Raw genomic sequence first — 11,586 nt, 5'->3', positions numbered from 1 at the left:
AGCCCAAAAGTCCGTTCCCAGCGGGAGCTGCCGAACGTGTGCCCTACCTAGGCATAGCCGCAACCGGAAGTGCTTCTAATGTTTTTGAAAAATTTAGAGTACCCAATTAATTTCTAATTAAGGGGCAATTTAGCATGGCCAATCCACCGACCCTGCGCATCTTTGGGTTGTGGGGGCGAAACGCACGTAAACACGGGGAGAATGTGCAACCTCCACACTGACCGTGACCCTGAACCGGGATCGAACCTGGGATCTCGGTGCTGTGAGGTGCTAACCACTGCACCATCGTACTGCCCATGTGCTTCTAATGTAACAAAACATTCCAAGATGCTTCACAAGCGTGTTGTCAAGCAAATTTGACATTGAGCCACACAAGGTGATATTGGGTGGATGACCAAAAACCTGGTCAGACATTTTGAGGAGAATTTTGAAGGACGAAGGGAGGACAAAGATTTCAGAAGGGAGTTTGAGCTTGGGGCCTCAGCAGCTTAAGACTTGGCCACCAATATCGGAGCAGTTAAAATTGGATCTAGGTCAGAATTAGATGAGCAGAGATATTTTGGAAGGTTGTGGGACTGGAGGAGAGAACAGATCTTATGAAAATTTCAGAAAAAAGGTGAGAATTTTAAGATCAGGGAGTTGTTTAACTGGTGACCAATATAAGTGAAGTGGTTGGTGAACAAAACTTGCTGGGAGTAAGGACAAATGCAGCTGAGATTTGGGTGACCTCAAGATGGAACAGAATATGGGAGAGTGACCAGAGTGTGTTGGAGGAGTCATCCAAACGTAATGGGCATGGATGTGCTTTCAGGTGCATGTGAGCTGAGGCGGGGTTAGTGTTGGACAGTATTGCTTGGTGGAAATAGTCTTGATGCACATGTATGGTCAAAAGATCATACTGGTTCAATTTTTAAACATTTTAAAAACTTGTTTACGGGATGCAAGTGTTTCTGACCAGGTATTTAGTGCCTATTCCTACTTTTTCCTTGAAAAGGTGGTGGCAAGTTGCTCTGAAGAACTGCTACAGCCTGAGGTGTGGGTGCACCCAAAATGCTGCAAGGTCAGCAGTCGGGGTGTGCCATTGCCATTTCCAGCACCTCAGCTGATGTCAGTTTGTCTGTCCAGTTTTATTCATCCTTTCCTCCGGGTGCTCCAGAGATGTGCAGGATAGGTGGAGTTACAGGGATTGGGGGGGGGGGGGGGGGGGGGGGGTCGGTGTGGACTCTGGCCAGGTAGCCTCTTTTTGCACTGTCGTCATTCTATGACTTCTGTCTTTTGCACAGCAATTTGGTACAGCTGAGTGGCTTGCTAGGTCATTCCAGGGGAGAGCAGACAACCACATTGCTGTGGATCTGGTGAGTTCCCTAGAATCTAGAATGGTCTCCATGGGTAGGAAGTGTGACCCTGGTTACAAAAAAAAGAGAACTGTTTGACAAATCTAGGCTGCCAAAGAAACCAGGGGAAAACTAACTCCACAGACTGCTGAACAGTTCAATGAGTCATATACTTAAAATCTCACCTAGAATAATATTTCACAAACCATTCGGAAAATAAACTCCATAAAAGTCTATTTCTATATGGCAACGGTACTAGGAATGAGATTTTTAATATGAGAACTGAGTAGTGCTATGCGATGGATAAAGGAAATGTATGTAATCCTATGGGAAAGTATTTGATTGTGTGAATCATGGAAAACTTGTTGAAAGTAGTTCTGAAGAACATACAAACGAATGAGACCCAAGGTGATTTGGGGGCTGAATTGTGAAATGAACATTCCGAACTGGAATAATAACTGTTGAGAAGCATTCAAAACCGAAAGTGACAATCACAGTTGACTGAACCAATGTAGAAAGTGGACAAATATTTGTACCTCATTTACAGAAGATGCTAAATGTAAGACTGGAATGATCAAAATAATTGAAATAGCAAGAGGCGCTTTCAAAAAACATTTGATTCCAAAGCCAGGGACCGGAAACATTTGCTCAAATGTTATGGCTTGTCCATTCTCTATGGCAGTTGGGTGGCATGTGGCGGCAGTGGATAGCACTGGGACTGCAGTGCTGAGGACCCAGGTTCTAATCCCGGCCCTGGGTCACTGTCCGTGTAGAGTTTGCACATTCTCCCCATGCCTGCGTGGGTTTCACCCCCACAGCCCATAGATGTGCAGGCTGGTGGATTGGCCATGCTAAATTGTCCCTGAATTGGAAAAATATAATTGGGTACTAATATACTCTGACAGTCAAATCTGGACTCTAGCATTCCAAATGAGTGCAGACAGTGAGAATGTCCGAGGGAGAATGCAATCCAGAATAGTTGATGGATATCGGCGACAACTGAAATTGAGATTTCTAGATCTTTTTTGACATTGGTAATCAAGCTCCCCGTGTCAGCGGGGGTGGGTGGGGTGGATGATTATTGCTGCTTCTGAGTGAAGTACAGAGAATTGATTTATTAAATGAGAACCAGAAATTGCAGTGTATTTTTTTGTATATTCTATTCGGGTGCGGTCTTGTTCTTCACTTTTATTTTGCTGCTTTTCAGTTTTTCAAACCCCGTTGTGAAGGAGAAGCCTGCTTCATAACCTAAACATATGGAAAAGCTTGTGTTGTGTAATTGGCAAGCCAGGCACCCAGCAATGTGATAACTGTTTAATTTGGCAAACTTGACTCTCAAGAGAAAAGTGTATGGTTGTGTTTTGGGCGCTGCTCCAACAGAATCCATCCACAGCCCTCAACTGAATTATTTGGTGGGGGGGAAAAGAGAGAGAAGTGGGATAAAAGCTCTCTCCATTTCAGGTCACTTGAATGTTGATGTGAAAAGTAAATCCCTACACTTTGGAGTGCCAGTTCATCAATAGATTGCTTCTTTTGGTTGACTTCATTCTTTTTTGTGGTTAGTTGATTTCCCTTCTACCCTGGCCATTTCACATTGTCAAGCACATCTGCTCTGCAGTTTACTTTTCTCCTCACCAGAAATTGGACTCATTCTGAGGGTGCTGGCAGTCCTCCAGCTCTCTGACTCTGTCCATACACTTTTGCTGGAGTAATGCAGAAGTGGGAACCCACACCCCTCCCATAGATCTGGAGACTGTGGCTGACATCCTTTGGGACAGAGTAAGATGCTGACTATCCACTTGGCACAGCCCTTTAAAGCACAGTTGAAGAATCCTTTTATTGTGGTGAGCATTCATTCAAGCTGCTTGAGAGCTGCCGCCCTCCCCTGCCTCAATCCCTTTTAGCATCAACCGAGGAGGCGCATGTTTTTGGCACTAATGTTCAGCCGTAAAGTAAATTGAAATAACCTATTTTTTAACCTGTGGCATCTCATACTATACCCTTCGTTGACCTGGTCCAACTTGTTAATCCACTGATTTGCTGACCAATGCAGACTAGTCTGATCCAGATTCACAGCATTGAACCCTTTTGTGGAGAATGTGTTATTTTTGGTTCTTGTTTTATCTAGTGGCTATGCCATGGAACCATAATGATTTCTTAGACAATATATTGCATTCTGTACTTGTGGGTCAGGGGAGCACCCCCTGTGACAGGGTGATGCACAACAGGACAGATCAATTTCGAGCGTCTACAGAATTAAACAACTTGTGGCTATAATGAAGACTCCATAGTCTTTTTGGCTGGCACAGTTGTTGGGACTTCTGCTTCACAGCTCCACTGACCCGGGTTCAATTCTGGCCTCTGGTGACTGTGTGGAATTTGCACGTTCTCCCCGTGTCTGCGTGGGTTTCCTCCGGGTGCTCTGCTTTCCTCCCACCTCCCATAGTCCATAGATGTGCAAGTTGGGTGGATTGGCCATGCTAAATTGCCCCGTAGTGTCCAATAGGCTAAGTGGGGTTTTCTGGATTATAATCTTTATTGTCACAAGTAGGCTTACATTAACACTGCAATGAGGTTACTGTGAAAAGCCCCTAGTCCCAAAATTCCGGCACCTGTTCGGGTACAAAGAGAGCTGTGAAGCAACAGTGCTAACCACTGCCACCGTGCTGCCCACATTACGGGGATAGAGTGGAAGCATGAGCTTAAGGTGTAGACAGCTGGAGGAATGATGGCTGCCACAGGTGGGGTGCACAAGAGACCAGAAGGAATGCAGAACTCTTGAGGAGTTTTGGGTTGGAGTTTTAAGTAAGGGGGGACAAATCCACAAAGGGATTTTAAACTCCCAAAATTAGAATTTTTAAAAGTGGAGGTGTTGGTAGATGGATCTCGTATAGATCAGCAGGCACAGGGGTAATTGATGAACAGGGAGTGAGTTCGGCAACAGAGTTTATGAAGGATGGCTAACCAGGCAGTCAAGGCACAAGGGAGAAATTAGAAGCCCAATCTGCATTCTTTGTTTCTGAGATGGTGGAAATACCCTTGTTTTTTCACCTCCGAACATTTGTAACCAAGTATTAACCTACTCTGATGCTACCATGCTGCTCCAATCCCAATACGAGAAGGGTGTTTGAATTAAGCCTAAGAATTACCCTTGTTTTTGCCCTACACAGCTTGGTGCCTTCCTGCAGTAAAATGTGAAATCAGGAATTTGGTGTTATGGGCACGAGTACACATTCCATCCCTCCACTACACTCCAAGGTACTACCTCAGCTATTTTTAATGAAATGAATTGCTTCTGGAAAAATGGATCATGCTGCTGGAAAACATTGAGAATGAGCATTCCAATGATAGCTTTAACTGAAAAGGCTTTAATTAGTCCAGAATGTCAGGCAGAGTCCTCCTCAAGCTAACTAGTATTTGAAAAGTAAGTGCATTCCATTGGCATTTCTGGAGTCCTTTGTTTTTTTAAAAAAAAAGACATGCACCCGCAACAATTGGCCTTTTTGTGGTTTGTTGTTGTGTGGTGTTGCAAAATAAAATGTTTGATTTTCTGTTGTAAAATGTGTACTGCAGTTTCATTTCCCTATAATTAACTGCAGATGGTTCCACCATAAATCTGCAGTAATGTCACAGACCCCTATAATTACCTTGCTTGGTGTATCCTGTGCTGCTCTTGGCTGTCCCACTTCGTGCAAAAACCAATTACTGATGAGCTTATCCACCAACAGGAGAACCTCAACATGCTTCAAATAACATTGCTTGTAAAAGCATCTTGTCTGTAGATTACAGATAAATGGGTTGCATTTTTTTTGTTTAATTACTTCCTTTTCCTCCTTTCCTCATTGAAGACTTTTTTTTGGCTGTGATATAGTTCCATAAGAAAATTCCAGTATTTTAATACTAGCTGTTCCTCTGGCTACGAAGCTCATCCTTACAATAATTATAATCCTAGATATGGAGTTTGATCTATTGCTTTTTGTTTCATTACTACCTGTTCCTGGTTGTCATGAATCTGACCATTTTACTTGTTGAAATCTGGCTGTAAATTGGGAACTTGGGTAGCCTTAATACAGAAATGAAAGCTGCTTGAACCACTACTAAACTTGGGTATCATCCATTTATAAATGCTGCAACAACAAAAAAAATGTATAATAATTCAAAGTAAATCTGTTCATTCTCCAGATTCCCAGGTCTCTGCAAAATGAAATTTCCTAGAGTTCCTCCTCTCTCTCTCTCTCTCTCTCCTTTTTCTCTCTCTCTCTCTCCTTTTTCTCTCTCTCCTTTTTCTCTCTCTCTCTTTCTCTCTCTCTTTCTCTCTCTCTTTCTCTCTCTCTCTCTTCTCTCCTTTCCTCCTCCTCCCAGGGCTGGTGCAGGCTTGATGAGCCAAATGGCCTTCTGCACTGAAGGGATTCTATTCTAATTTTTGTTCTAAATTCAGTTTGGTTTGAACAGTAGTTCATGAGTGGTATGTTCTGCAGTAAGGAGTGCAGACTATGTAGACACTAAACTGTGCAAGAGTACAAAGGGGTATAAATGTACTATGAACTGACCCAGTGAATAAGGATGCTGCTGTAATATGGGGATCTTTTGGAGGAACTTGCTTGGTTAGCTTTGACATTCAAAGCGCTCAATTTCCCTGTTGGTTTTGGCAGACGTCAGGTCTTGTCTGATTGTCACTTCTTGGAAAGGTGGGAACCGGATTAAGATTAAACAAATGGCATCAAAGGGAGAAGAGAATAGTTTTGTCCTTTTGATGCATTTTAGTACAACAGAGATTAAGAATTTGCTGTAGTAGGTGTGATAGTGCAGTTAGTTTGTCTGCACTACTAGTGGCACTTAATGGACAGGATGATGACATGCCTTTTATTGTGGTCTAATAACATATAGTAGGAGGATGAAGGCTGAGTCAGAAAAACTGAATGGGAAGGAGCAGTGCTGAGTACACTTCTCATTTTGGGTGACAATCTGCAATTTTGTATTTGTTCCTTGACCTGTGATAAAGATATGGAGCGCCAGGTGTGGAGTTTACAGGCCTACACAAAGAAGCAGCAACTGTGACACAGATGCACTTTTTACCAGGACAGGTACAGTAACAATAAATATTGTGCACCCTTCCTCCCAAATGAATGATTAGGTTTGCAGAAAGGTAGAAAACAAATTGTGAGGGGCGCAGGGCGGGATGTTGCGGTTACCCTGCTTTTGCCCTCGGCGCCATTACCTTTTTTAATATAAATTTAAAGTATCCAATTTATTTTTATTTCCAATTTAGCATGGCCAGTCCACCTAATCTGCACATCTTTGGGTTTGTGTGGGTGAGCCTGGCGCAGACACGGAGAATGTGCAAACTCCACACAGACAGTGACCTGGGGTTGGGATTGAACTTGGTGCCGTGAGGCAGCAGTGCTAACCACTGGTCCATCATGCTGCCCACCCCTCTGCACCATTACAAGATGACTTGGTTAAAGTATGTAAAAAGTCTTACAACACCAGGTTAAAGTCCAACAGGTTTGTTTCAAATCACTAGCTTTCAGAGCACTGCCCCTTCCTCAGGTGAATGAACATTCACCTGAGGAAGGAGCAGTGCTCCGAAAGCTAGTGATTTGAAACAAACCTGTTGGACTTTAACCTTAACCTGGTGTTGTAAGACTTTTTACTTTGCTACCCCAGTTCAACGCTGGCATCTCCACATCTTCGTTAAAGTATGTAAGTGGGTAGAAATTTAGCAAATGTGAGGTATTGCTCATGGGACGAAAAATGATGTAGAAACGACTAAAGGGGAGAGCTGGAGCCTTCATATGGTGTCTGTCTAATCAACCAGCATTCAACAAAACCAGTAGAATGTTGAACTTCAAGCCAAAACTGCAATGCAATGTAAATCATGACCAAACTGTAACAAGGTTGTGGTCAGAGCATACTGGAGCAATGTCAGTTCTGGGTGCACTGAACCTTAAGCATTGAGTCGAGTTCTGGCCACTGCAACAAAAGGAATGCATAGCTACCTTGACAATCATCACAGCAAAGTCAAAGCTCTTAAGTTGAGGGAAGATTGGGGAAACCTGAGCTTTCAGCCTCTGGAGAGGAGGCATCTGAAAGGTGATAGTAAAAGCATATAAATGCAGTTAAGGGACTGGAGAGAAAAAAAACAAACTGGGACATTGAAATTGGAGTCGGACAAGGAAAATTGAATCTTTGGGACTGATGTAATTCATTCCATGACTGGTATATGGAATGGATGCTTTAGAAGAGGAATAGAGGTGTAATGGGATAGTCATTTTAACTATCCATAAAGATCCAAACATCTGTTGGGTTGAATGGCATTCCTCATCCCGTTTTGTGATCTTGAACGCAGGAGTGCATCAATATGACGAGGCATGACTAGCAGCCATGGAGCTAAGGCTCCTAGCTACAGACTTCATCGTCCATTTTTAAATAACATCACTTTTCACCAGTTTAAGGTAGGTGCTTCTAGTTGGACAATAATCCACAACCAGGGTCATATAATAAACTGCAAAGATGGATTTCAGTCTTTTTTTCTTTATAAATTTAGAATACCCAATTAATTTTCTTCCAATTAAGGGTCAATTTAGCATGGCCAATCCACCTACCCTGCACATCTTTGGGTTGTGGGGGCAAAACCCACGCAAACACCGCGGGGGGTGGTGGAAACTCTACAGGGACAGTGACCCAGAGCTGGGATCGAACCTGGGACCTCGCTGCAGTGAGGCAGCAAAGCTAACCACTGCTCTACAGTGCTGCCCCGGTTTTCAGTCTTTAGCTCCTGTGACCATTTCCTGGAATTTCTCTGCAGGTTTCTACAGTTTCAAATGACTATTCTTTGTCTCAGAGCGAAATTGACCTGAAGTTCTATAAAGGAGTGAATAAGCTGTTGCAGTACAATAACATGAGCTTTTTAATGCAGTATTCCACTTCCACTCTTGAAGGGGATGATATGCTGGGTCATTTGCTACTGCCCTGCTCAGTGTTGTGCTTGTGTGTCCATTAGCTGACAGCATTCAACATCACGGCAGAGCCCACTCATTTACTCCCCACAATATACGCATGCAGCAAGTACCCAACTGATACTTTTTCAATTTAACACAGCCAATCCACCGCCCTGCACATCTTTTTGAATTGTGGGGGTGAGATCCCCGCAGACTATGCGAAAATGTACAAACTCCGCGCGGACAGTGGGCCGGGATCACACCCAGGTCATCGGTGCTGTGAGGCAGCAGTCCTAACCATTGTGCCACCGTGCTGCCCTTATACGCATGCACGTTTGATTAGAGGTGGAAACTGAATTTAATTTTTGCTCCATTACACTGAAGCTAATTTCACCTGACCATATAGGTTAGCATAGAATCTGGCTAAATGACAATGCTGCTGGTTTATTTCGCCACTGGTTTATTTCGCCACTGGTCCATATTGTAATTGACTCCATTTTTGTTTCTATTTTCTTTTCCCAGGGCCGTCTGTTGTCTCTGCTGGATGATAATTCCATTCACCTCTGGGAGATTGGTCAAAAGAACAGCTATTCTCACCTGGAAGAAGTCTGCAGTTTAACACTTCCTGGACGACCAGGGTTCGACTGTGCTAAGTACAAAAATCTCTTGCTCTTCATATGTGGCCTGATTTTAGCCCAGTGATCCAGAGATAACCTTAACAGTAAAATAGAAGAGGAAATGTTAGCAGATTGATAGTTCTGTTTGTATGTTACAGGCAAATAAATTTGGTGTTTTGTTTGGAAGTCAACAAACTGATTGAAATTCCATACTTTGTCTCGTGTCCCATGTATTGTGCCAGCTCGCAACAATCTTGCCTGCCCCCCATTACTTAATTTCTTTTGTTGCTGTTTCCCTGACCTCCTTGGGTGGACGTACTTGCTCAAAGGGGTAAGTTGCAACAAACCTGAGGCATTACTTGGCCAAATGAAAGATGGCAAAGTCAATAGGATGCTGGGCTATAGCAATGCATTCTTTGAGTTCAAAATTCCAGGAAATCCTGCTCGTGTCTGCTGTACCCGAGACCCTGAACCATCCAGGTGTTCCAACATGAGGGGTCATCCAAACTTTAGTGAGACTGACCATGTGGTGGAAGGATAAGCTACTTGAAAGGACTTGGGCTGTGGAGCATCTGAGAAAGATGTCTTTGAAGAGAACTTGCATCCCCCACAACCCAAAGATGTGCAGGGTAGATTGGCCTCGCTAAATTGCCCCTTAATTGGGGAAATAAAAATGAATTGGGTACTCTAAATTTTTTTTTTTAAAAAGAGAACTGTCATTGAAAAAGGCTAGAGGACAATACCTTGTCTTTGCACAAATTGAAAGCATGCACATGTTTGTGAATGAAGTTTTTTTTTGTAGGAAGTACTTTACAGGATTTGTAAGTGGCTGGGTAGGTTGAGAAAGATTTGCATTTATATAGCACCTTTCAAGACCTCAGAGTATCCTAGTGCTTTCCAGCCAGTAAGTGTAGCTGGGGTGTGGGGTTTGAAATTAATCAAGGAGACAATCTGGAGAAGAGAAGAAAGTGTATTCCTTGCTGTAATGTAGACAAATGGTCAATTTGCATACAGCAAATTCTCAAACAACAGCATGACACAAACAACAATATGACTATGATCAGACTTGTTCTTGTCATTCTGATTGAGGGGTAAATATTGACCCAAGCCGATCTCTGTTGCTCCTCTTCAAAGAGGAGACAATGTCCACTGGAGTAATAATCCAGAGGCCCAGGCTAATGCTCTGTGACGTGGGTTCAAATCCCACCAATAACTTGGTGGAATATTATACTTCGCCATCTCCCCTTCTTGGGACACATGGACAGGACATTCACAGGATAGTAGGGTCCGAAATGCAGGAATTGCTTTCTTCTGTCGCCGCTTTATCTCCTTGTTAAGATGCAGCTCAAAGTCTGATGCAACTTAATAGGTTGGTCGCAATTCAGTCAGTACGGTGGCACAGTGGTTAGCACTGCTGTCACACAGCACCAGGGACCTTGGTTCAATTCCGGCCTTGGGTGACTGGAGTTTGTACATTAATATTGTATCTGCGGTGGTTTCTTCCGGATGCCCTTGTTTTTTCCCACAGTCCAAAGATGTGCAGGTTAGGTGGGGTTACAAGGATGCGGTGGAGGAGTGGACCTTGGTAAGGTGCTATTTTGGAGGGTTGTTGCAGACTTGATGGGCTGATTGGCCTCCTTCTGCACTGTCTGGATTCTAAGAAAATAGTGCCATGGCATATTTGACGCGCACTTGAGAAGGCAATGATGATCTTGGTTTAACCTCCCCTCCTAAACATCAATGGAGCGCTCCCTCAGTACTGTGCTGGAGTGTCAACCTTGTCCTCCGGTCCTTGAAAGGGAGCTTGACCCCTGCAACCTACTGATTCCTGGCAAAAGTACTATCAACTAGACATTAGCTGCCAAAGGTTGCCTGGAACAAGTGGCTCTGAACTTGCACAAAAAATGGCTTTTTGCAGTAATGGAAAGACTGTCTGATTTTAAATGTGTTAGTAAAATCATCATTTTAAAACAAAAAGAAAAATTTAAGAGTACCCAATTATTTTTTTTCCAACCTGCGCATCTTTTGGGTTGTGGGGGTGAAACCCACGCAGACATGGGGAGAATGTGCAAACCCCACACGGACAGTGACCCAGGGCCGGGATTCGAACACTGGTCCTCAGCGCCACAGTCCCAGTGCTATCCACTGCACTACATGCCACCCTGATTGTGTTAGTAAAATGAACTGAGGGCCTTCTGGCTTGTATGATGTTGAGAATAGAGAATTATTCAGGGGATGTATTGTATATGAAACCTTCCCCCTTTCACTCCTCTTATGTTTGTGTGTTTTTAACTGTCAAGATAAAGCCAGATATTGTAGCTCACACTGCAAACAGCAGTCACAATAGAAATGAGCTTGTTGGAACATTCCTTGCAAATAATGTGCCCCATTTAGCAATCTCAATTCCTCTTTGTTCTGCATATCGTGAAATATATTGGTCCAGGTGGATGGTGCTTTCTCACTTTAGATGCATTCAGTCTGTGTCCAATATGACTGGATACAGATCAAAGCTGCTTCTGCATTGTCTTCAAAAGTATTCCTGAGCATTTAACCTCCACTGCTGCTCACGAAAGGGTTGATTAGAGTGCAGACAGACCTGTCCCTGTGAAAATGAGAGATAGAAATGGCAAGATTAGGGAACCATGGATGACAGGTGAAATTGTGAGACTAGCTAAGATGAAAAAGGAAGCATAC

At 43.4% G+C, this 11,586-nt stretch overlaps 1 protein-coding gene across 5 annotated transcripts in view; it reads left to right on the top strand.

The window, feature by feature from the left end:
- Positions 1 to 11,586, top strand: part of llgl1 (LLGL scribble cell polarity complex component 1) — a 90,839-nt gene that overhangs the window by 22,886 nt on the left and 56,367 nt on the right. For 3 of the 5 annotated variants that reach the window (XM_072481235.1, XM_072481236.1, XM_072481234.1), the window contains exons 3-4: positions 6,337 to 6,418; positions 8,798 to 8,928. In XM_072481235.1, coding sequence (XP_072337336.1) covers positions 6,337 to 6,418; positions 8,798 to 8,928 — 213 coding nt within the window. Of the gene's footprint in view, positions 1 to 6,336; positions 6,419 to 7,680; positions 7,790 to 8,797; positions 8,929 to 11,586 lie in introns of those variants that run through there. The other 2 variants (XM_072481237.1, XM_072481239.1) reach the window with 2 other exon arrangements.

This window comes from Scyliorhinus torazame, chromosome 17 (assembly GCF_047496885.1).
Source record: "Scyliorhinus torazame isolate Kashiwa2021f chromosome 17, sScyTor2.1, whole genome shotgun sequence".
Lineage (NCBI taxonomy): Eukaryota > Metazoa > Chordata > Chondrichthyes > Carcharhiniformes > Scyliorhinidae > Scyliorhinus > Scyliorhinus torazame.
Note: the sequence above shows the minus strand (reverse complement) of the source record. Positions and strands in the feature narration are given on the sequence as shown.